Genomic DNA, 26,841 nt, shown 5'->3' with positions numbered 1-26,841 from the left:
ATATGTATCAGGCCTGGGATGACTCTTCTCATGCGCAGAGCCAATATGGTTGCATATATCTTGGCCTCCACATTTAGTAGGGAAATGGGACGGTACGAGGCGCAGTCCTCTGGTGGTTTCCCAGGTTTGTGGATCGGGACAATCGTGGCCTGTCTAATGTCAAGGGGGAATTGTCCCTCCTCTTCTGCATCCTGGAACATGCCCAGTAAATGTTGTGTCAGGAGGTCGGCCATGTTCTTGAAGAGTTCCGCAGGGAAGCCGTTAGGACCTGCGGCCTTCCCTGTGTGAAGTTTGGCCAGCGCTGCTCGGACTTCCTCTTCCGTGACGTCGGACTCTAGGTGCGCACAATCGGTCTCCTCAAGTACCGGGAGGGTGATGGGCGCCATATATTGCAACGCCTCTGTTTTGGTGCCTAGATCTAGGGCCATATATAGATTTTCATAACATTCGGCAAAAGCTTCAGCTATCTTATCGTCGGTGCCGACCCAAGAGTCAGGGCCCAACCTTATTTTCTCTACCCAGCGTTCGTCTCTCTCATTCCTACTGAGCCAGGCCAATAGTCTCCCCAATTTATCACCCACATCATAAATGCGGTGTAAGGTAGCCAGCGCTTGCGTCCTGGCCTCTCCCGTCACTAGCTGTCTATATTGCGCCTGAGTATCTGTAAGGCGTTGTTGCGTCCCTATGTCTCTAGTGAGTAAATGTTCCTGCTCTAGTTGTAGTATTTGTACTTCTAGGGTCTGTACCTCAGTCTGGTTCTTTCTTCTAGCCTCCACTAGTCTACAGTGGGCCTTATCATGAAGCACTACGTTGAGTGCCACCCACAGGACTACTCGCGAGTCTACAGATCCCACGTTTTCCCTCAAGAACACCTTCACGTCGGCCCTAAGTCCCTTCCTAATATCTGGGTTTTGTAAATCCCAGGCCGAGAGTCGAAGGGTCGTGGGACCCCTCCTCTTCCGTTTACCAATCTGAATCGCTAGGGGGGAGTGGTCAGACATCCCTCGAGCATAGTGTTCTGCCGAGTCAGATACTTGCAGCGCCTGTCGTGCCATGAAGATATAGTCCAGGCGAGAATAGACTTTGTGTGCCCCAGAGAAGAAGGAGAACGCCCGTATGTCTGGATGTAGCCAACACCACACATCTATGAGGCCTAGTATCTCCATAGATTTAGCTAGGGGGGTCATATTTTGGGATCTATCTCGCTCACCTGTCCGGTCTGCGGAAGAGCTCATCACATCATTAAAGTCTCCCCCAAGGATTTGGATCGTATCTGATGTATTGAGAATTATGTCTGATATCCCCTTTATAGTGTCTGCCTTTACTTTAGGCGGGGCATATGTCTCCATGACCCCCGCACCCATACATAGGTGCCCTGTCTATCAGTCCAGATTTGTGTCACTCTCATCGGTGGGTTCTTTTTAATGAGTATTGCAGTCCCTCTAGACCCCGAGGAAAACCCTGCGTGTGCCAAAACATTGTACTGTCCCCTTGCCAAGAAGGAGCATCTATTGCCTTGTAGGTGTGTTTCCTGAAGGAGTACAACGTCTGCCCCAGCCCCAGACCTCTTGATGTAATTGTTTACCAAGCCTCGTTTAATCCTACAGCCTAAGCCGTTAACATTCCAGGGCATCACCTTAATGCCCTCCTCGTGGTCAGCTCCCCTCTCATGATCCCCCATAGTCATGCTGGTGGTGAGTTAGTGGTAAACCCTGTATCTCCTGTGACGGTGTCCAGTGTGGAGCAGAAGTCAATGGTCGACGTGATGTGCTAATTAGTGTTAGGTAGCCTCTGACGTGTTTTGACGGGATATGTTGGCTGTCGCGTGTGTCTGCCCGACATATGGTCGTGACACTCAGATGGAGTGCCTCACTCCCCCCTCACCCCCAAGTCCCCCCAACTCCCTCGCCCTCCCCCCTTGCACTGTCCCCAACCTGCTGCTTCAACATATCTGAATTCCCCCACCTTCCCCCCACCCCACCTCCCTCCCCTTTCAGTCCCATCCCTCTGCAAGGCAGAACTGTCAGTAGGAGAAGGTCTATCGCCCTTGTTCAGGATTGCGAGTCCTGCGTGTCTGGACGGGGGTCCGTCGCTTGCCCTGAGGCTTGCCCTGAGGCGTCTTGTTCTAGCTCACGAATCGCCTTTTCCAGTGGATGGACGAAGTTCGCTCCTCCCTCTTCCTCCCCCGATGAGCGGGCTTCGGAGTCTTCTCTCTCTTCTCCTTCCGATCGGGAGGTCCTGCTTAGATGACTGAATCCAGATCCCGTTGTGCCTCTCCCTCCGGGTGATGCCGATTGTCCTTTTTGTCTGTTCACCTGGGTCCATCCCGGGTAGGGCGTAGTCTGTGTCTGTCTCCTATTCCTTTGTGTCTTTTGTCGCTGGGCCTTCGGCCGTTCCCACTGTGGCCTGTGAGGAGTCGGCCTATCTGGTCCGCCCCCTCTATTGTTTTCCTGTCTGTGGAATATGGAACGCTCCTCCAGCCATTGCCAGGCATCCTCCGGATGGGTAAAGAAGTGCGCTTTGTCTTTGTAGATCACCTTCAATTTCGCCGGGAAAAGCAGCATATAGGTAATGTTCATGTCTCTCAGCTTTGCTTTGACTGCGTCAATGGAACGGCGTTGCTTTTGCACTTCCTAGCTATAGTCAGGGAAGATCATAATAGTTGCGTTCTCCATGCGGATTTCCCCTAGCTTTCTGGACTCTCGCAGTATCAGGTCTTGGTCTGCGAAGTTGAGGAAGCGCGCAATGACGGGTCTGGGTTTCGCTCCCTCAGGTGGTCGTGCCAACAGGTCTCTATGGGCCCTTTCGATGATGAAACAGGTTGACAACTGCGTCGCTGGGATGGTCGTCGTCAGCCAAGAGTGAAGAAAGGCCACCATGTCCATCTCTTCAATTCCTTCTCTAAATCCAACAAAGCGCAGGTTGTTGCGTCGCGCCCTATTTTCTGCATCGTCAACCTTCCACAGTAGCTGACGATGCGAGGCCTGGAGCTCTGCCATATCCTTCCTCAGCGTGGAGATCGAGTCTTCCGCCTCCCCTATTCGTGTCTCCGCCGTAGTCACCCGGTCCGTCAACTTCATGAAGTCTTGTCGAAGTAGTGTCACCTCCGACCCCACTTCGCCAATTTCAACCTCCAATGCTGTCCTGGATTCCTGAATGTCGGCCCTGGACGCCTGGATGGCGGCCATCAAGAGGTCTGTGTCTGAGCGCGGGCCGTTTGTCGTGGGCGCGGCCTCGGTGTTTGACCGTGGCGCAGCGAAGTTATCCATGGGGCCCTGTTTGGCAGTTTTGGGGAGTGTATCTTTCTTCCCCATGGTTGGTGAAGCCCAGCAATGCCTTTCGCGCGGAGCCGATGTCTATCTCCACCTGTGTCGCAGGTCTGCGGGCTTGAGACTTGTACCTCGTAGCTCGTATCCTCAGTCCCGGTCCGCGCCTCGTCCTGGGTCCCGACCTCTGCCCGCAGTCCACTGTCTTCTTGCCGCCTTCTACAAAGAAGGTATGGTACACACTCCCCTGTGGTATATTTGGATGAAGCGCTGTGTGTGCGCGTAGCTCCTCGTTATATCGTGCCTCTCCCCCACCTTGTCCTGTCCCTTCTTACCGGTCCTGTAGTGCCCAGCGGCGGACGTAGCCTGTTGATCGAGGGCCACTCAAGCACTGCCACCCCCAGGTTCTCACAGACTAGGCCTCCACCTCTGGCCCATAAAGATCAGCCCACCTCCAGACTCTATTCCGTGGGCGCAGTGAGGCCCAGGTCTCGTAATCCTCTCCGCGTCACCACCAGATTCCAGTTCCAATGGCCAGGGGGTAGGGGGGGAGAACCAACACCGCTCCGCAGGGGGGCGTGTGGCAGGCCCGCTCAATCTGCCAAGTCTTATTAGGCCCGCGGGGGCTCCCAGCGGGGTCCCACAATGCTGAGCGTATGTTTGCGAGCCAGGCGCTCGCGTTGTTTTAGAGGCTCAGGAGCTCTCCCTACCTCCCGGCAGCCAGTGATACTGCAGGGTCCCGTGAGTGCCGCGCCGGTCGTCGCGGGTGCGGTCTTCCCCTCTCAGCGGGCACCGTCTCCACTCCTCCCGCACCCGCGCCGCGGCCGGGCTCAGTCTGGCGTCGGCGTCCCCGTAGCCTTTCAGGAGAGGGTGTAGTGGTCTCGGCCGGGATCCGCCGCCAAATACCGGTAACTCCAGGAGCGTCTTGTCTATGGGCGCCGGTCACTTTCTCACAGCCACGATGATCTTGTAGGCCGCCGGAGGTGCTCGGCTGTTGTTCCTTTGCCTATGTATCGGCCCGATCAGCTCTCCTTCTCCGGGCAGAATCCAGGTACTTAGCGCGCCACCGCCATCTTGATTCCCGCGGCCGGGTTTGTTTCCGTCTCTGTTTTCGCCGTATTCAGCTAGTTTTGCCGTACAGCCGGCAGAGTGCAGTTCACAGAGAGGCACAGTGGTTCGATGCTTCTTCAAAAGTCAGTCTTGGGCTTTGTGGCATCAGTTTTTAGTCGGATTCAACTCGATATTCTTGACAACGATATTCTGAATGTCGATATTTTTGTAGTCCGAGATTTTGGACTCAATATTTCTGCTACTCGATATTTCCAACTCGATATTATTTCTGTTCACCCACTACAATGGACACACAATGAACCATGATCACTTGCTGAACAAGGTCTGAGTCAAAATACAGCACACCTACAGGTTGAACAAGGTCTGAGTCAACATACAGCCCACCACCAGGCTTAACAAGGTCTGAGTGAACACACAGCACACCCACAGACTGAACAAAGTTTGAGTGAAGAGACAACGCACCACCAGGCTTAACAAGGTCTAAGTACACATACAGCTTACACACAGGCTGAACAAGGTCTGAGAGAACATATAGCCCACACACAGGCTGAACAAGGTCAGAGTGAACATATAGTGCACCCACAGGCTGAACAAGCTCTGAGTCAACATACAGCACACCTACAGGTTAGACAAATTCTGAGTCAACCTACAGCCCACCCACAGGCTGAGCAAGGTCTGAGTGAACATACAGCGCACATACAGGTTGAACAAGGTCTGAGTCAACATACACCGTAGCCACACCCTGAACAAGGTCTGATTCAACATACAGCGCTCCCACAGCCTGAACAAGGTCTGAGTGAACATACAGCCCACCCACAGGCTGAATAAGGTCTGAATGAACATACAGCGCACGTACAAGTTGAACAAGGTCTGAGTCAGCATACAGTGCACCCATAGGCTAAACAAGGTCTGAGTCAACATAAAGCGCACCCACAGGCTGAACAAGGTCTGAGTCAACATACAGCCCACACACAGGCTGAACAAGATCTGAGTCAACATAGAGCCCACACACAGGCTGAACAAGGTCTGAGTCAACATACAGCCCACACACAGGCTGAACAAGGTCTGAGTGAACATAGAGCCCACACACAGGCTGAACAAGGTCTGAGTGAACATACAGCGCACCCACAGGCTGAACAAGGTCTGAGTCAACATACAGCGCACCCACAGGCTGAACAAGGTCTGAGTCAACATACAGCCCACACACAGTCTCAGAGAGCAGGTCCGAACATCTAAGCCTGCTTCTTCATAACCCCATTTTTCCATTGAGAACCCATAAAACATACAAATTAAATCAATCTGGTTGACAAATGTCATGTTAAAGTCCCTGTACATAATTCTGCCCACCCTCCATAAATGAGTGAACCACTCTTAGACTTACAGAAACCATGCATTTCAAGTTCAAGCTGATGCAGCGTGCAAACAAATCCTGACAAACAGCGCAACAAGGCATCAATGCATCCAAGGAGTGGAAGGAAGGCGACCCACCCCAAAGGGCACTGAAGACTGGTGGCGGCAGCAGGGGACACGTCACCAATAACATGTGAGCCAAATGGCTGGTGGGCGATACCGGGGTCAGCAAGTCAGTGAGGGACATTCGAGATGGCAGGAACTGAAGTCCCTCCATTGTCTAGGAAACCAGGCAGCCTGTGAGCAAGTGAAAAAGACGCAGATTGGATGACGATTTGCAATCAGTGACCACTGCCCTGGAAGGGCAGGGAGTGAAGCAATGCTGTGTACGATGGGAGGGCACCCATTCCGTGGTCCATGGCCGGCAACTGTGACTGGAGGGCAGCACGGCCTCTCAGCACCGGAACATGCAGGCATATAAGCGGACAGGGAAGCTGTACAAGGGCACACTGGTCATGCTAATATGGATGAATGTATGTATGTATATGGTATTACTATAGCACAAACCCAGCCGAGACGCAACGGAGCACTGTATATGGTCAAAGACAATCATAAAGTTAAGGCTTGATAGGAGACATATCGGGTTTGTGGACGGTTAATGCACTAGTGATGTAGGGTTCTTTAACGAGATGCGCCTTCAAGTCTTTCATAAATTGGAGCAACTTTGGTGTGTCCTGACGGATACGAGGAGGCTGTTCGAATATGCACTGCTCACCTCTCATCTTTTAGATGAACCTGGTGAAATTTTTGAGATGGAACATATTTTTGATGGAGAGATGTTTGTTTGGAGGGCGATCTCACTGATTTGGGGACGATTACAGCACTCAAGGGCAGTCATGTGGGATAAGATATTGGGGGTGCTCCTGACATTCTGACAGGTGAGGATAGGGAATGTACCTGAGGGCTTTGCTTCTGTGCAGCCACGGTACAAAAGGGGTGGTGATGGACGGAGCATCTGAACCAATCAAACACTCACACCCAGTCAACAGATCTGGGTTTGATCCATCACCGTGGGACTGCACTTGATGGAGAGACTAACAGGAAGCGTTCAGTGTCCACCAGCAGGAAATTTCCTATTCTGTCTGTCAGTTCTCTTCACAGGTGAGCAGGTAATAACTGGATCCGGGGAACTCTCTGGTCAAGAGGGTGGGTGAGGGCGCACACTGGTTTCATATGGACCGAAGGAGGGGCAAAATGAGCAAAATTTCAAGGAAGTATTACCATATAGTATATCATGCAGAGTCACTGTCTACCCCTTCAGGCCAGGTTTCACCCCAGCAGAGGACAAGCCTCACCTCTGCTCTGTATCAGCTGGACAGGCCTCACCTCTTCTACAGCCCCTGGGACAGGCTCCATCTCCTAAACCCCCGCCAAGCACAGGACAGGCCTAACCTCCTCTGCACCCCATGGACACGCTCAATCTCCTCTGCACCACATGGACAGGCTCAATCTCCTTTGCAACCTCCAAGCACAGGACAGCCTCATCTCCAACTCACGCCAAACACAGGACAGACCTCACTTCCTCTGCACCCCCCTGGACAGGCCTCACCTCCTCTGCACCCCTGGGCAGACCTCTCCGCCCCTGCCCCCCTGGACAGGCCTCACCTCCTCTGCACCCCTGGACAGGCCTCACCTCCTCTGCACCCCCGGGCAGGCCTGACCTCCTCTGCACCCCTGGACAGGCCTCACCTCCTCTGCACCCCCGGGCAGGCCTGACCTCCTATGCACCCCTGGGCAGGCCTCACCTTCTCTGCATCCCTTGGACAGGATTCACCTCCTCAGCACCTGGCACTGGCAAGTTAAACATGAACATCGGCCAGCTACAATTTGAAGAAGTATGGATTAATGCTCTTGATCAACGTAGATATTTCACCAAGAGCCAGGGAGAAAAGGCTCAAGTTTGATCACCTGCTCCGGATCATGTGTAACCTATGAAGTGAGTATGAATGTCTGACAACTGGTGATTACAATACACAAACCTCTTTCAAGACTCTCCAGACAAGCGTGACACAATAAGTCCTCCCATTATGGAACAAACAAAGCCTACCAGCAACAAATACAGTAAACTTGGCGAATACGTAGAACCACAGCTCAACATTCTGGGCTATATAACTTTGAATGGTCGTTTCCCCATGGACAACCCTTCAAACTGGTTAAGAACAAATGGCTGCACTTATTCTATAGACTGCACTATATGCAATAAGGAGTTGCTCCCACTGATCGAAAACAAATTACATCATTGCGCACGAGGTGATAGCGACCATCGACCCCAAGTAATCACCTTGCCACTTAGTATAGCTCGGCATTACAAGTCTGACAACAAAAGGAATCTTTACAGAGAACCTTAAAAAGTTAAAATGGTCAGATCCTTTGATAGCAACAATAATGACAGCATGCGAAGCCCAGTTAGCAACAAGGAGCATTGATGATACCCCGCTCTCTACATCATGGGAGATCTTTTCTAGCCAACTGCTTAGAAAAAAATGTGTACTCCTCACAAAAAACTAAAAGATGCAACTCAACCACTACATCTGCTGAAATGAGGAAATTAAACATTCTACGTAACTCAGAATTGAGACATGTACGGAGGGGCCAGGGGAAGGACCAACTAATTAACATCTATAAACAAGCCCAAAAAGTACTCGGGCAAGCAATACTCCTAGAGACACAAAAACGCTCTGACCAGTTCTGGTTAAGATTAGTCCATGCAAGTAAAAACCATAACTCAAAGACCTTTTGGTTCCTTGTGAATGGGAGAATAAACAGCGAAGGAGGTCAAAGTAGCGCTAATCCTCCGAAAGATGAATGGGCAACCTTTCTAACAGCCCACTTCAAAGTGCCTGATAAGGAAGCAGGCCTATTGGAAGAACCCTTAAAATTGGTTCCTCCAATCAACCTAAGTAAACTACAGCTTTCCCCTGGCACAACATCCGGCGGGACATCAGAGCAACCCAGACATGGCCACTTGGATGCAATTAGCAACTGATAAATCCTTGCCCTAGCGGGCGGTGCCCTTCCAACAGGCATCAAAGGCATCAGAAGCTCTGACTACTAGAACAGCACATATTATAATTAAAAGCTCCTCAGACAGGGCTCCCGGGCCAAATGGCCTTCCACAGGCACTGTACAACCAGGGTACCGATGTCTGGGCCGGATGTATGACGTGACACCGCATACTGTTACCACGCATACCTTTACAACGCGGTATTTACAACGAATACCGTTACAACGCATAGGGGTTTGCAACAGTCAAAGTTTATGGTCGAGTAGCGGAAGATCATGATCAGAGGTACTGCTTGGGAGGATCAAGGCGTAAACGTTTACAATGGACGCAGGAGGTGAAAGTATAGTCTTTGTCCCTCAGGTGCGTCAACCACCATGGATCCATCAAGGCACGATCATCAATAATGTCAGAGAGGATGAACCGGTCTGGGGCTGCCTGGTCGTATGGTTTCTGGACTTGTCAAGGTGCCATATTCCAGCACCCCCCTCATGAATACCCTGGCTGTCCAAAGGAGAGCAGGAGTTTGGTCAGCCGCCGGGGCATAGATAGAGCCCACACACAAAGATTTAATGGGTATCTGAACCTTGACAAAGTTATATACCTGTCAAGGGGGGACCTGCCATGTCCGCTGTGTGCAAACCCACAGAAATTTGTGAAATAAGATGTTCAACCCACTCTCCCCCTGTTCCAAAGCAGTAGATGGGTGTGTAAGGGTAGTCTGGATCCTGCTGTCATGTACTCATCCAACCCCTTCTCAGTTCATCATGTTCAATAGGTGCAGGTGTGCTTCCTGGAGCAATGCTTCATCAAGGAGGTGCATCTTCTGAAAGGAGAGGATTTTCCTCCTCTTGATAAAATCGGTCAGGCTGTTGTCATTAAGGGGCATATTTACAAGCAATTGGAAGAGTATGGCATTAGCCTCCTTGGCTTAACGCCGCACTCTCCACTTCTGAAATGCAGGGGTGCACAGTATTTACAAGAATATAGTGCAGCCCTGTGTTTCTTCCTGTGCTGGTGCTAAATTTAGCTTCTGAGCACCAATGCAGGCAGCCTTGCACCATAGTGCAAGGGTGCCTGCGTTGAGGGAAGCAGGCCTGCCAAGTACCACGCATCACAGGTTAGACAAACGCATTTAAATGTGGTGATCCGCATCACCACACTGAAATGCACAGTCACACATTTTTATAGCTTTCTAAACTGTCAAGTGCTGGAGCGATGCTATAATAATTAGAAGTAAAACTGAGCAAAGCTGGCAACGCACTTTTAGGGGTTCTGGTTCAGTTACATTCAGTCATGGCACTCCAATCCGTCACGTGAGATTGCAATGATTTGCCCAATGCTGAGCTGTTTGCCAGGGCCATTTTCGGTTTCCAGTCGGGCCGTGGCTCGCTCTGTCACAATAGTGCCTGCCACAACCAGTATTTATGTCCTACAGTCCCAATCCAGGGAAGGAGGGGGGGGCGCTTCCATTATGTTGTCGATTTTACTCGGGTCTGGGTTCTGGCGCAGGCAAAGAAAAGTCCTAAATCATTATTAGTAGCCGAGTCAGACCGTGTCTTATCGGTGTGCGTAGCTGCTCCTCAAATGTTGATAACATAACTGCCATTACCTGCAGACAGCACCAGGCACACATGGATCCATGAGGCTGCACCTCTTGTTTTGTTCTGGCAAGACTTGCCACGCTTACTCATAATTGCAGCAAGGCAGACATTCCAGCACCTCCCCAAAGAGCCACTAGCTTTGCATCAGGCAGCAGCAGTGAATGTACTCTTTCCTGGAGTGCTCGAGCCTGCCATAGTCAGCTCAAGAGAGCAGTCGGTCTGCTGCAACATAGCGCCAGATATCAGAGGGACAACTCGGACGGCTTCGTGCCTGCAGCCAGCAGACTCTCATGCAGGTGGACTTACAGCAGCCCTGAGCCGGGGCCTCAGCAAAAGCGCCACTGCCACGTCACCAGTGAAGCGCTCCGATGGGCAGACACACTCCCCCACGCACATGTCCTCCTCGACCTCTCCGCAGCCTTCGACACAGTCTGTCACAGCATCCTGATACAACGCCTCAGAAACATCAGAATCCAAGGAAAAGCACTGGAATGGATCACCTCGTTCCTTACTGGAAGAACCCAGAGAGTCCGCCTCCCACCATTCAAGTCAGAGGCCTCTGAAGTCATCTGGGGCGTACCACAAGGATCCTCACTCAGCCCCACTCTCTTCAACGTATACATGAGCCCCCTCGCGGCCATCGCACGCCAACACAACCTCAACATCATCTCCTACGCTGATGACACTCAACTGATCCTATCACTTACCAGAGACCCTAACACTGCCAAAACCAACCTACATGAAGGAATGAAAGAAGTAGCCGAGTGGATGAAACATAGCCGTCTGAAACTGAATTCAGACAAGACAGAAGTCCTTATCCTGGGCACCTCCCCCTCCGCCTGGGATGACTCTTGGTGGCCAGAGGCCCTTGGAAAAGCACCCATCCCGACGTACCACGCGCGGAACCTGGGCGTCATCCTGGACTCCACACTCTCTATGGACAGACAAGCCAACGCAGTTTCATCATCTTGCTTCAACATTTTTCGCATGCTCAAAAAAACATTCCGCTGGGTCCCCCCCGAGACTAGGAAGACGGTCACCCACGCACTGGTCACGAGCCGCCTGGACTATGGAAACACCCTATACGCTGGTACCACCGCAAAACTCCAGAGAAAACTCCAACGTATCCAGAACGCTTCAGCCAGACTCATACTAGACATTCCGCGTAAAGACCACATCACTGGTCACATGAGAAACCTCCACTGGCTCCCCGTCAATAAGAGGATTACTTTCCGCCTCCTAACCCACGCACACAAAGCACTCTACGAACTCGGACCCGAATGCCTCAACACACGACTTTCCTTCTACACCCCCTCCCGCCAGCTACGATCCCTCAACCAAGCCCTTGCTACTGTACCTCGCATCAACAAAACAACCATGGGAGGTAGATCCTTCTCCTACCTGGCAGCTAAAACCTGGAACTCTCTTCCCACTCACCTTCGCCTCACTCAGAACCACCTAGCATTCAGAAAGCAACTTAAAACTTGGTTATTTGACAAGTAATCCACCACCCTTCTTCAAGCACCTTGAGACCCTCTGGGTATGTAGAGCGCTATATAAATCATTTGACTTGACTTGACTTGATTCACAATGTGTATTCTGAGACGAAAGTCTAACTTTGCGACTTTCGGTATTCACAAAGGGCATTTACGTGTAGTAAAGTCAGACTTTTGTCTCAGTTTAATTTAAGTTTTGGTCTTAAGTCTAACTGAGTGCAAACTTAAGTTAAACTGAGAAAAAGTCTAACTTTACTACTCGTAAATGCCCTTTGTGAATACCGAAAGTCGTAAAGTTAGACGTTCGTCTCAGTTTACATTTGTGAATCGAGCCCTAAGTCTGTACTGAAGTTCACTCTGACCGCTGCAGGCAGATGTTGTAACAGTCGTAGGCCGTAATTCCAATTAGTTTACACCAAAATGAGACATAGGCATAGTTTTCCTAATTTATATCGCACTCATTTGAAACGGCCAAAAATGTTAAGTATGTATGTTAACTTGTTCCATCCACAAAGAGTGAATGAAACATGCATGGAAAATATGAGATGAATGTTGTGTCTTCAGTGACTTCTTTGAGTTTCTCGTTGCTCAAATGGGTGTAATTTCTGATATTTATGTTCCCTATATGTTTCATTGCTTGATTTTCCTTGTGAAAAAGTGTCGCTCATAGTTGTTGAAATGTCACTCATAATTACACTGATATTATGAAAATGTCGCACATAGCAATCAGAAACCTTGGCAGCTCTGTGGATGTTTTTAAGATACGCTCATTCAAGTGAAGGCCTCACACTTGGTTGCTGCTGTAGAAAAGTGTTAATAGCTTCACTTCACATGAGCATCTTCCAAAACCTGATATCAAGAACTAAAAGTATTTACAGAAAGATGACAACTGGAAGTGACAGATTGTATTTCATGGAATAAATGAGAATATTGGTCAGTGGTGCAATGTTTAAGAACTTTATTGGGTTTTCAAATGCACAGCGCGGTTCATAGCAAAGTAAACAGAGAAAAATACCACACAGTTTTAAACACTAGATCAAATAAAGTGTGTGGCATAGTTCATGTGTGAAAGCAAACATTTTAAGGACTGCTTGCTAGTGGTCCTATGTCTGTGGGAAATTCCTTATATTTAATATGGTTTTACATCTTCGAACAAGATTGAAATTGTGGCCCAAATTAGCTTTAGAGTTTCTGGTTTAAGAGCACAATGGCCTCATATAATATTACGTTTGCGGCCTCTGTCAGGCATTGATACTTGGGACTGTCTCTTTGTTTGTTACTTTGTTGGCCACCTCCCTCTCTCAATCAATTTAATACTTTATTTTGCATAAAAGTACATAAAACATTTACAATAATTTAATAAAAAGATATTACATATGAAATAGTGCCAGTATAGGGATAAAAATATCATACAACACTGCCAAGCTTGTTTTAGATCAGTTATCCCGCAACAAATTAACTTTAAAAAAATCATAAAAGGCAATACGTCATAAGTAAACTGAATAATCTATTGGGTTTCTCTGCAGATGGTCAATAATCCTATATTGCCGCCAAAACTTTTTATCAGCAGATCTCGTCAGTAACAAAGACATACTTCAGTATGGACTACTTACATACCCTTATCTTGGCCCAGCCCAGGAGGGCTCTTAGTTCCATTCTAGTCAATAAACATTTAAAGTTAAGCTCCCATTCGACTATGGAAATATTAACCCCCAGAGCAACCCACAGAATTTTCTATTCAACAGAAGCGCAAGCAGGTTCTACTCAGAAACACCAGTTGAGCGCGTCATGATAGCTTTTGCTTGACTTTTAGCACTGTATGTTCTCACAAGGGCTTTGAAAAACAGCCTTACATGCTAAGAAAAAAGTTTAAAATACCCGATAAGTATGGGTAGACTGACATTCTAGATATGAAACCCAACCCTTAAATAACCTTAGCTTTATAACTGTTCACCCTTCCAAGGTGCTCAGAGCTTTCCGAGAAACTCTTTGTACTCGGCTCCTTCATTCCACATCCATCACAGTATCGTTGGTCTGGCTGTATCACGATCGAACACCCAGTATATAAAAGAAGTATTTTTTAATATGACAAATGTATGTTTACATCCCTCTTGTAGCAAAATATATTCAAGTACTGAACATTTTGTGTCATTTATATGGATTATTAACTAGGGGATTGCCAGGAAACAGGCATATTGTTAGCGTTCCTAAAAAATAATCCATTGGTTGGGTAACAATGACTGAATTAAAAGTATTGTAGTACAGATTCTGTATTACCAGTAGCACTTCTCTTTCCAGCAACACAGGAGAGCTAGTACCATCCCTACCAAAGAAACCTTGTCAGTCCAGGGACACACTGTCAAGTTGGACCCCCTTCAACTGCCATCTGTGCCAGACTCACCCTAATTATGGCGGCTATGCACAGATATTGGTCTCAGGCTCACTGTGCCACAGTATTCAAGCTAGCCTGGCTGATGAGGAGTGATACCTCGAAACTGATCCTAGGATGCCAGTTTCTAGTCCAGGGAGGACCTGTCTTGGAAGCTAGGGCTGGATTGCTTCCATGAGGAGCAGGGTCAAGGCTGATTTGCATACAGCTGGCTCTAAATTGGGGTGGCATGGTGAGCAAAAGAACAATGGATTAAACCCAGATCTCTTGACTGGGGGTCAATGTTTGATTTGTTCCTCATTCCATCCAGCATTTTTGTGTCTTTTGCTTTCTCGCTCTAGGTGCGCCGGGTATGCCCAGATTTGGGTCCCGGGCTCACTGTGCCACTGTTTCAAGCTAGCCTGGCTGACGGCGGGTGATACCACAAAACTGGTTCTAGGATGTTTGTTTCTAGTCCAGGGAGGACCGACCTTGCTTGGCAGTTCGAGATGGACTGTTCCCATGAGGAGCCGGGTCAAGACTACTTTGCATATGGCTGGGTCTAATCTTGGATAGCATGGTGAGCTAAAGAAGGATGGATTGAACCCAGATCGCTTGACTGTGGGTGAATGTTTGATCATTCTGTCCATCATTTGTGTGTCTTTTGCTTTCTTGCGCTAAGTGCTCCTGGTAAAGCCAGACATGAGTCCCGGGCTCACTGTGCCAATGAATTGAACCTGACCTGGCTGATGAGTGGGTATACGCCGAAACCATTCTCAGGATGCTCATTTATGGTCCAGGGAGGACCTGGTTAGGCAGTTCGGGTTGGACTGTTCCCAAGGAGGAGCAGGGTCAAGACAGATTTGCATATGGCTGGATCTAAACTGGGATGGCATGATGAGCAAAAGAAAGATTGATTTCAATCAGATCTCCTGACTGTGGATGAATGTTTGATTTGTTCTGCATTCTCTCCATCATTTGTGTGTCTTCGGTAGACTCCCTGCAAACAGCACAAAGGATCTTGATCGTGTAGGGGAGCAGTCTCCTTCTTTACAATCAGCAGTCAAATACTATAAATCCAAATATTTTTTTGTTTTATTACATAGCCAAAATTATACAATTTTTTTACCATGTAAAATCTAGTAATTATTATGTACATTCTATAGTATCATGATTAGTTCCAACTATATAATAGTATGGTGCAATCAATCTCTTTTTAGGTCTCGCTGACCCAGCTCACATGCGCTGTCAGCGAGACATTTAGAAGCTGGCTTTTAAAAGTGTTACTTTTGTCAGCCACCAGCTTGCTGTCACACACACAAGCGTGCACAGCTGCCATGTGGCTTTCTGTAATGGGTCATTAAGCCTTACAGTGCGTGTGTGATTCCCCTCCCCTACCCCCCCTCCTCGTCAGCTCTACATTTCCCTTTCACTTTCAAGCGGCCGCCTAACCCCTCCCCATCCCACTCCCTCTTTGTCAGCTGTTCATTTACCTTTCACTTTTGCGCCGCGCGGCTGCCTACCCCCTCCCTCTCCCTCCTCAGCAGCTCTTCATTTCCCTGTCAGGTTGCGCGGCCGTGTCACTTTCACGGCCACGCGGCTATTGCTTGTTCCATCTACTATTTATTCTCCCTCTTCCTAGTTCTCCTTCATTGTTCTCTTCTCCATTGTTTTATGTCTCTCTGGATTCAGCAGAACACTGAGCGTCGGGCTGTTCCCCTTTCCTCTATGGTATAAACTTTAGAAAGCCCCGGTCTGTCTTCCATGAGGACACTGCAGAAAGCAGGGACCTAGGTGTCTGCCAAACGGCAGCGGACGTCCTGTCTGCTCTATGTATAGTGCCCAAAAGCCCAGTCACTGCTGCTTGGCGCATGACCCGCCTCCAGCAAACTCGGAATCAGGCCGCCAGCCTGTAACGCTGCGAGGGCCGAGTCGGTGCGGTCTTTCTAACTCTTGCTGTGTGTGAGAATGTATCTACACAGTCTTTGGAGTTAAAGAACAGCGGGCGACCTGTGAAGAGCGTCAGTGGAGGTCATGTGTGTTCACGTGCACAAAGGCTGCAGCAGAGCGCACTATGCTGGCATCGGTTAAAGTCATGCAGTGCATAGAAGGCAGTCTTCGCGGCATCCTCTCACAGACCCCACTGAGATTTGGACATCGCCTTGCAGTAATAACTGCTGCTCTCTTGGCGCTGCACAAAGCCTCACTACCACGGTGTGCAATGGAAGCTGCAACACTCACTAGATATAGTGTCTAGAGGCAGCACACGTACAGCACACTGTATCAGCTGAGCACTCGTGGGAGTGCAGCCATCACCAAGCACTGCGCTGTAGCTGGCTTTGAGGCGCTAGGTGTGTGCCCAGATGTCACTCATCCACACTCTCCCTCTCATCCTGTCTTCCACTTCCCTTCTCCTCTATTGCACTCCCTTTCCTTTCTCTCCACCCACATCTCTTGTGCCTCCTCCGGTTCACACTTGCTCCCTCTTCCTTCACGTCTGGGGCCTGTTCACAGCTTGAAAATGCTCTAAGCATATAGCACTTAGCAATGCTTCCGATAAACACAGCCTGGAAGTGTTTTCTTGAAATAAATCTACTTTCTATAAGTAGGAACTGGAAAGATGCTGGTTGGCCATAGTGTGTTTAAAATATCACCACCAGCAATGCAGCCTTGCGATTATCTTTAATGCGGGTGATGGATTTTAGCATTCTTTTTCTTTATTTTTTGTCAAGGGGGAACAATTGCTAGCAACATTTTAGATTTCCAGAACTCATTACACACGTGGGATTTTGTGATTTCCTCTTCTAAAAACGTACTTGTTGAAGTGTGCTGTGCTTCATGAGGGGAGTTTGGCCTTGAATGAAAAATGTGACTATGTAGGCATGACAGAAGCGTGAAGGCAGGCTGGCTCTCTGAAGTACAACATACTGTAAACACAAGTAAACAGATAATGTCAGGTGCAATGTGTCCGTACCACGAAGCTGTGCATGGACCCCATTACACCCAAACTCCAGCCTCTGGCAAACATAGCACTGACATATCATGTTCGCTGCCGCATTTCTGTTTATCCAGGATGTGCATTTATGTAAAATGGATGTTTATAATACTTATTAATCCGTGGGTTTCAGTAATCAATTAATTGCATCCAATTGCATAGCCAATAGGTCTCGCCTTACGTGTTTAGATATGCAGCACAATATCCTTGGTGCAACACTTCAACTGTTGCGTGGCTAAACATTTATAAGGTCCCAAAGGCAAGACCTATTGGCTATGCCAATGCTTCCTTTAATTTCCTTTAAGAACAATCATTTCAAAATGCAGCTCCATCAGCCATCTGCCATCTACCATTGTCACCCACAAATGTACAATAGTGATTTTGTTCACTTTGTGCTCGGCCTTGCTATCAGACATTGGGAGGCTCTGTGACTTTTGTTAATGATCCGTCACTCTTCTGCAGAGAAGCCCTGTGCTCGGTCTTGCTATCAGACATTGGGAGGCTCTGGGGCTTTTGTTAATGATCCGTCACTCTTCTACAGGGAAGCCCTGAGCTCGGTCTTGCTATCAGACATTGGAAGGCTCTGGGGCTTTTGTTAATGATCCGTCACTCTTCTGCAGAGAAGCCCTGTCCTCGGCCTTGCTATCAGACATTGGGAGGCTCTGTGACTTTTGTTAATGATCCGTCACTCTTCTGCAGAGAAGCCCTGTGTTCGGCCTTGCTATCGGACATTGGGAGGCTCTGTGACTTTTGTTAATGATCCGTCACTCTTCTGCAGAGAAGCCCTGTGTTCGGCCTTGCTATCGGACATTGGGAGGCTCTGTGACTTTTGTTAATGATCCGTCACTCTTCTGCAGAGAAGCCCTGTCCTCGGCCTTGCTATCAGACATTGGGAGGCTCTGTGACTTTTGTTAATGATCCATCACTCTTCTGCAGAGAAGCCCTGTGCTCGGCCTTGCTATCAGACATTGGGAGGCTCTGTGACTTTTGTTAATGATCCGTCACTCTTCTGCAGAGAAGCCCTGTGCTCGGCCTTGCTATCGGACATTGGGAGGCTCTGGGGCTTTTGTTAATGATCCGTCACTCTTCTGCAGAGAAGCCCTGTCCTCGGCCTTGCTATCAGACATTGGGAGGCTCTGTGACTTTTGTTAATGATCCGTCACTCTTCTGCAGAGAAGCCCTGTGTTCGGCCTTGCTATCGGACATTGGGAGGCTCTGTGACTTTTGTTAATGATCCGTCACTCTTCTGCAGAGAAGCCCTGTGTTCGGCCTTGCTATCGGACATTGGGAGGCTCTGTGACTTTTGTTAATGATCCGTCACTCTTCTGCAGAGAAGCCCTGTCCTCGGCCTTGCTATCAGACATTGGGAGGCTCTGTGACTTTTGTTAATGATCCGTCACTCTTCTGCAGAGAAGCCCTGTGTTCGGCCTTGCTATCGGACATTGGGAGGCTCTGTGACTTTTGTTAATGATCCGTCACTCTTCTGCAGAGAAGCCCTGTCCTCGGCCTTGCTATCAGACATTGGGAGGCTCTGTGACTTTTGTTAATGATCCATCACTCTTCTGCAGAGAAGCCCTGTGCTCGGCCTTGCTATCAGACATTGGGAGGCTCTGTGACTTTTGTTAATGATCCGTCACTCTTCTGCAGAGAAGCCCTGTGCTCGGCCTTGCTATCAGACATTGGGAGGCTCTGTGACTTTTGTTAATGATCCGTCACTCTTCTGCAGAGAAGCCCTGTGTTCGGCCTTGCTATCAGACATTGGGAGGCTCTGTGACTTTTGTTAATGATCCGTCACTCTTCTGCAGAGAAGCCCTGTGCTCGGCCTTGCTATCAGACATTGGGAGGCTCTGTGACTTTTGTTAATGATCCGTCACTCTTCTGCAGAGAAGCCCTGTGCTCGGCCTTGCTATCAGACATTGGGAGGCTCTGTGACGTTTGTTAATGATCCGACACTCTTCTGCATAGAAGCCCTGTGCTCGGCCTTGCTATCAGACATTGGGAGGCTCTGTGACTTTTGTTAATGATCCGTCACTCTTCTACAGAGAAGCCCTGTGCTCGGCCTTGCTATCGGACATTGGGAGGCTCTGTGACGTTTGTTAATGATCCGTCGCTCTTCTGCAGAGAAGCCCTGAGCTCGGCCTTGCTATCAGACATTGGGAGGCTCTGTGACTTTTGTTAATGTTCCGTCACTCTTCTGCAGAGAAGCCCTGTGCTCGGCCTTGCTATCGGACATTGGGAGGCTCTGGGGCTTTTGTTAATGATCCGTCACTCTTCTGCAGAGAAGCCCTGTGCTCGGCCTTGCTATCAGACATTGGGAGGCTCTGTGACTTTTGTTAATGATCCGTCACTCTTCTGCAGAGAAGCCCTGTGCTCGGCCTTGCTATCAGACATTGGGAGGCTCTGTGACGTTTGTTAATGATCCGTCACTCTTCTGCAGAGAAGCCCTGTGCTCGGCCTTGCTATCGGACATTGGGAGGCTCTGGGGCTTTTGTTAATGATCCGTCACTTTTCTGCAGAGAAGCCCTGTGCTCAGCCCGGCAATCACACAGCATGTGGGTCGAAGACTTCGTTAATAATTCATCTATGGTGACCAGAAGTCTGCCTGGCATCACACAGCTGCAGCAGCTCTGTGACCTTCAGTATTGATCCTGCACTCTTCTGAAGTAAAGCCTTGTGCTCGGCCTGGCAATCACACAGCTTCAGCTCTGTGACCTTCATTATCAATCCTGCTCTCTTCTGAGTGTGCTCGTCCGGGCTATCAAAAATCTGCAGCTCCGTGACCTTCATTATTGATCCTGCACTCTTCTGAAGTGTGCTCGGTCTGGCTATCACACGGCTGCAGCTCCGTGACCTTCATTATTGATCCTGCACTCTTCTGAAGTGTGCTTGGTCTGGCTATCAAAAATCTGCAGCTCCGTGACCTTCATTATTAATCCTGCACTCTTCTGAAGTGTGCTCGGTCTGGCTATCACACGGCTGCAGCTCCGTGACCTTCATTATTGATCCTGCACTCTTCTGAAGTGTGCTCGGCCTGGCGATCACACAGCTGCAGCTCTGTGTCCTTCATTATTGATCCTACACTCTTCTGAAGTGTGCTCGGCCTGGCTTTCACACAGCTGCAGCTCTGTGACCTTCATTATTGATCCTGCACTCTTCTGAAGTGAGCTCGGCCTGGCTGTCACACAGCTGCAGCTCTGCGACCTTCATTATTGATCCTGCACTCTTCTGAAGTGAGCTCGGCCTGGCTTTCACACAGCTGCAGCTCTGCGACCTTCATTATTGATCCTGCACTCTTCTGAAGTGTGCTCGGCCTGGCTTTCACACAGCTGCAGCTCTGCGACCTTCATTATTGATCCTGCACTCTTCTGAAGTGAGCTCGGCCTGGCTATCACACAGCTGCAGCTCTGTGACCTTCATTATTGATCCTGCACTCTTCTAGAGTGTGCTCGGCCTGGCTATCACACAGCGGCAGCTCTGTGACCTTCATTATTGATCCTGCACTCTTCTAGAGTGTGCTCGGCCTGGCTATCACACAGCGGCAGCTCTGCGACCTTCATTATTGATCCTGCACTCTTCTAGAGTGTGCTCGGCCTGGCTATCACACAGCGGCAGCTCTGTGACCTTCATTATTGATCCTGCACTCTTCTAGAGTGTGCTCGGCCTGGCTATCACACAGCGGCAGCTCTGTGACCTTCATTATTGATCCTGCACTCTTCTGAAATGTGCTCGGCCTGGCTATCACACAGCTGCGGCAGCTCTGCGACCTTCATTATTGATCCTGCACTCTTCTGAAGTGAGCTCAGCCTGGCTATCACACAGCTGCGGCAGCTCTGCGACCTTCATTATTGATCCTGCACTCTTCTGAAGTGAGCTCGGCCTGGCTATCACACAGCTGCAGCTCCGTGACCTTCATTATTGATCCTGTACTCTTCTGAAGTGTGCTCGGCCTGGCTATCACACAGCTGCAGCTCTATGAGCTTCATTATTGATCCTGCACTCTTCTGAAGTGTGCTCGGCCTGGCTATCACACAGCTGCAGCTCTGTGACCCTCATTATTGATCCTGCACTCTTCTGAAGTGTGCTCGGCCTGGCTATCACACAGCTGCGGCAGCTCTGCGACCTTCATTATTGATCCTTCACTCTTCTGAAGTGAGCTCGGCCTGGCTATCACACAGCTGCAGCTCTGAGACCCTCATTGTTGATCCTGCACTCTTCTGAAGTGTGCTCGGCCTGGCTATCACACAGCTGCAGCTCTGAGACCTTCATTGCTGATCCTGCACTCTTCTGAAGTGTGCTCGGCCTGGCTATCACACAGCTGCAGCTCTGAGACCCTCATTGTTGATCCTGCACTCTTCTGAAGTGTGCTCGGCCTGGCTATCACACAGCTGCAGCTCCGTGACCTTCATTATTGATCCTGTACTCTTCTGAAGTGTGCTCGGCCTGGCTATCACACAGCTGCAGCTCTATGAGCTTCATTATTGATCCTGCACTCTTCTGAAGTGTGCTCGGCCTGGCTATCACACAGCTGCGGCAGCTCTGCGACCTTCATTATTGATCCTGTACTCTTCTGAAGTGTGCTCGGCCTGGCTATCACACAGCTGCAGCTCCGTGACCTTCATTATTGATCCTGCACTCTTCTAGAGTGTGCTCGGCCTGGCTATCACACAGCGGCAGCTCTGTGACCTTCATTATTGATCCTGCACTCTTCTGAAATGTGCTCGGCCTGGCTATCACACAGCTGCAGCTCTGTGGCCTTCATTATTGATCCTGCACTCTTCTGAAATGTGCTCGGCCTGGCTATCACACAGCTGCAGCTCTGTGGCCTTCATTATTGATCCTGCACTCTTCTGAAGTGTGCTCGGCCTGGCTATCACACAGCTGCAGCTCTGTGGCCTTCATTATTGATCCTGCACTCTTCTGAAGTGTGCTCGGCCTGGCTATCACACAGCTGCAGCTCTGTGGCCTTCATTATTGATCCTGCACTCTTCTGAAGTGTGCTCGGCCTGGCTATCACACAGCTGCAGCTCTATGAGCTTCATTATTGATCCTGCACTCTTCTGGAGTGTGCTCGGCCTGGCTATCACACAGCTGCAGCTCTGCGACCTTCATTATTGATCCTTCACTCTCCTGAAGTGTACTCGGCCTGGTATCACACAGCTGCAGCTCTGCGACCTTCATTATTGATCCTGCACTCTTCTGAAGTGAGCTCGGCCTGGCTATCACACAGCTGCTACTTCCTTATTGATCCTGCACTCTTCTGAAATAAAGCTGCGTGCACAGGGCTGCACCTCTACGACCTTCATTATTTTGTTTTTGATAAATCTTTTTTATTGAGAGAAACAACAAAAAACAATATAAAAAGAATATAAAAACATAAAAAGAGAGCAGTTGTCAAGATGGTCAAATCACGTGAAATAAACACAAGGTACCGATAATCAATATAATAGAAAGAAGCGTCACTGATAATATTTCGGTCACATACTGGTATTAAACCTTAAAGTGTCTCGTTATCAATATTAAATGATGTAAGAAGGTGCCCGTGGAACCCCAGCCTCTGGGACAGAGTGGGGAATCAGAGAGACCCATTTTAACAAGTACCGCGCTGGTATAATAGGCCCTGTGAACTATTTTAAGCTGTATGAGCTTGAAGCGGGAACAGACAGCCACCTCCCGGGGAGAAGCCAGGGCCTCCCTCCAATCTTCATCACATAAGTCTTGCACGTCATCGCACCATTTTGTGTGTAGTTTGCCGAGAGTCTCCAGTGAATTATTAAGTATTTTACGGTAGGTCAGAGCGATGGCCTTATCTGGGAGATAATCGTCTAGAAGCCTATCTTCCAGAGTCGAGGAGACAGGTAGATTGGAGCCCTTGGGAATTGCCTTACACAATGCACTACATGCCTGAAGATAACAAAACATTTCCCCCTCAAGCAGTTGGTATTTTGATTGTAGCTCGCCAAATGGAACCACAGCACCTTTTGCCCACAGGTCCCCAACCATGGAGAGACCAATCAAATCCCATTTTTCAAACCCTGGATGACTCGAGAGCATACCCAATTGGCACAATTCCAGCAATTAAGTAACCTTTTCCCCTTCCAACCCAGCGTGGCGGTTGCCGCATGCCAGGTCGAAACTGTGGTAGAGGTCGGTAGATGTCCGAGCCCTCCATACAATGCTCGTAGGTAATTGCCCGCAGATATATTAAGCCTGTCCATCCTGTATGCTGGATCCATAAGAGGACGGTGGGCCCAGTGATTGAGGACCACTAATTGTGAGGCCTAGTAATGTGCTTTAATCGCCGGGAGAGCAATACCCCATCATACCAACTTTGTGTAAGTTTGGTCCGGGCACTTCGGGCGTGCTGCCATTCCATAATAGCGAGTGGACCTCAGAATCAACCGTCTGGAATTAGTGGGCAGGGACGGGATATGGTGTGTTCTGCAGGGCATTAAGGAAACAGGGGAGTGCCTTCATTTTAAAAAGGGCAGCTCTATCCAATAGAGTAAGGGGCAGTGTCTTCCAGTGCTGCACGTCAGCCTGGAGGCGATGCAGGGGAGGCAGGAGATTCTTATGATAGAAAGCGTCATCGTTCCTCGTGACATAAATGCCCAGATAGCGGAAACCGCCCATGATTATATCGGCGCTGCAGCCCGGGGGAAGACTTGCGGGCTCTCCACTGAGGACATAAATCAATGACTTGTCTCAGTTAATTATATAACCCGAGTACTGACGAAAGACAGCAAGATTATGCAATAACCTGTGAATTGAGGATCGAGGGTTGGCCAGGTACAGGAGAATATCATCGGCGTAAACGGAGATCCTACCCGACCTGTCCAGAGACGAGTTGTTGCCTGGGTTTTTCGTAGCCAAGCGTAGAACCAGGTTTCTTTGAGATTTTAACTTTTTTGTCGCTAATGAAATGCGAGGTTGTGTTATGTGCTGACGAGTACGGCTCGTAGACAGAAATTCGGACTATGTTCATCATTTGTTCTTCAGGTGTGAAAAAACCATTTAGGAAATTTAATAACAAAGTGGACCTTTGAATTAGGAAAAGACAAATTGTGAACAACCAAGTATAATGAGTTATCAAAAATATATGTTTATTTGCACCAACCGTTTATCAAAAAAGCATTTGCAATGCAATTGCGAAGGAGATGATCAATATTCAGCACATAGTTGGTACATGGTCCCTACTGAAGATATACAGGCATACTTCCACATTCATCCAGATGCTTTTTCTATATAGATATGGATTGTTTAGCTCCTGACATCGCCTCAATCTGTAATACAATGTTCAGACCTGGGATATACCCGGACTCACTGAAGAATACACTGGTCAAGCCTCTTTTGAAGAAAGCCAACCTGGACAAGGAGCAATTAAAAAACTACCGCCCCATAGCCAGCCTACCTTTTTTAGCCAAGGTAGTTGAGAAAGCTATGAATACACAACTCTCAGAGTTTGTAGAGAAGCACCAACTATTGGACAACACCAAATTCGGCTTTCGTAAATACCATGGTACCGAGACTGCCCTAATCAAAGCCACTGAGGATATACGAGTGATCCGGGACCAGAGAGGAACAGCAATACTGGTATTGCTCGATCTATCCGCAGCTTTCGACACGGTCGACCACAAGATTCTGGTAGACCGTGTCGGAAAGATGGGCATTCGCCACCTGGCAAAGAACTTGTTTTCTTCCTTCTTGGCTGAGAGAACGCAGGTGGTCACATTGGGCCAATTTCAATCAGACAAACTGTCACTGCCGTGTGGTATACCCCAAGGCTCATCCCTAAGTCCGACACTATTTAATGTGTATGTGTCGGACCTGGCTTCCTTCATCAAGGACCATGGGATGAGCCTCACCTCCTATGCAGATGACACCCAACTTGTGCTGGCCATTAATGGTGATGGAGAGATGGTAGCATAAAATTTTCAAGGGGGCATGCGGGCGATTGGAGATTGGATGGCCTCCAACTGCCTAAAACTAAACTCCGAAAAAACAGAGGTGGTCATTTTCGGACATCTCTCACCTAGTTGGTCAACTACTTGGTGGCCGCCTACGTATGGGACCCCCCCTAAACCGGTCCCCACTGTCAGAAATCTTGGAGTGACTTTTGACGATAACCTGAATTTCATGGCCCATGCAAACAAAACAGCAGCCACCGCCCACCATAAACTCAGGCTGATTAAGAAAATCATACCGTTCCTGCCAGTTGCAGCAGGAAAGACACTGGTAAGCTCCCTGGTGTTGTCTTCCCTCGATTACTGCAATGGCTTATTTATTAATGCCCAGGCCAGAGTGACCAATAGACTGCAGACAATCCAGAACGCTGCAGCTCGTCTCCTGTCTCGAATCCCGAAGTTTATGCCAATTTCGGAGACCATAAAAAATCTTCATTGGCTTAAGATCCGGAATAGGATTAAGTTCAAAGCCTTATGCATAGTGTACAAAGCTCTGCACAATCATGGCCCGCATTTCCTGAAAGCCCATCTTAGGTTCCACTTCTCCACAAGATCGCTTAGATCTAATAACCTCCATCTTCTGCTGGTGCCGCGAACCAAAACAGTCACTTGGGGCGATAGGCGCTTCTTGGTGGCTGCTCCCAGATTGTGGAATTCTCTGCCAGTAGCCATCAGAGAGAGCCCGTCCCTGATGCAATTTCGCAGAAAAATAAAGGCCTGGCTGTTTGGTCAAGAATAGCTGCCGATTTAGCCTCTGTCGGAACTCTACGCACTGCTGCTAGCGCCGAGACGCCTTCGGGCATTTGTTCGCGCTATATAAATTGTAAAAATAAATAAATAAATATAGATGCACTGTCTCATTTTTAACATCTATACTACTATTATAAAGAGAGAACTTGCACCTTTTGGCCAGGTAAACTCGGGAACCACAGCACCAATCACAACACCCAATACAGCGTTGGAAAGGGCAGTTGCAGCAGAAGGACATAGGCTATGCAGACGCCCACCATATACATTTAAAATGTAAAAGAACCGTGCCAGCAAAGTAGTCCCTTGTGGGCGTGTCTGCATTGTGCTGTGGGTGTGTGCTGGGGGCGTGACAATCGCTGGGGGCATTCCGTCACGAGTGTTGTTTTTTCTTCCCAGGTTCTACACATTCCTGCTCCCTTTAAATAGTAATTCAGTGGAGGTCCCATTCTCTTAGAACCACCCCAAGCACAGTTATGCGCAAAAATACAACTAAAAGGCCCTGCAAAGCATTATGGGATAAGCTTAGCATAATTTTTAGCATTCATGAAAGGGTTTCAATGTTTTTGAATTTTACACATCAGGGTCATCTAGGGACGGCGAGGTGAACTGCAGCTTGATATATAATATTTTAAATGCTATTGCATTTGCCTCATCAGGGACATCTAGGGACGGCGAGGTGAACTGCAGCTTGATATATAATATTTTAAATGCTATTGCATTTGCATCATCAGGGACATCTAGGGACATGAGGTGAACTGCAGCTTGATGTGTAATATTTTAAATGCTATTGCATTTGCTCATCAGGAACATCTAGGGACCATGAGGTGAACTGCAGCTTGATGTATAATATTTTAATGCTATGGCATTTGCCTCTTGGGGACAACTGGGGAGAACGAGGTGAACTGCAGCTCTTTGTAGA

At 48.8% G+C, this 26,841-nt stretch overlaps 1 protein-coding gene across 1 annotated transcript in view; it reads right to left on the bottom strand.

Annotated features, from left to right (window-relative positions):
• Nucleotides 1–26,841, bottom strand: part of LOC147737861 (uncharacterized) — a 351,241-nt gene that overhangs the window by 24,831 nt on the left and 299,569 nt on the right. The window contains 1 exon segment of the mRNA XM_086924987.1: nt 7,493–7,567. Coding sequence (XP_086781113.1) covers nt 7,493–7,567 — 75 coding nt within the window.

The sequence above is a fragment of the Lissotriton vulgaris genome, chromosome 1_1, assembly GCF_964263255.1.
Source record: "Lissotriton vulgaris chromosome 1_1, aLisVul1.2, whole genome shotgun sequence".
Classification (NCBI taxonomy): domain Eukaryota; kingdom Metazoa; phylum Chordata; class Amphibia; order Caudata; family Salamandridae; genus Lissotriton; species Lissotriton vulgaris.
The sequence above is the reverse complement of the archived record's forward strand: the minus strand, read 5'-3'. Positions and strand labels throughout refer to the sequence as shown.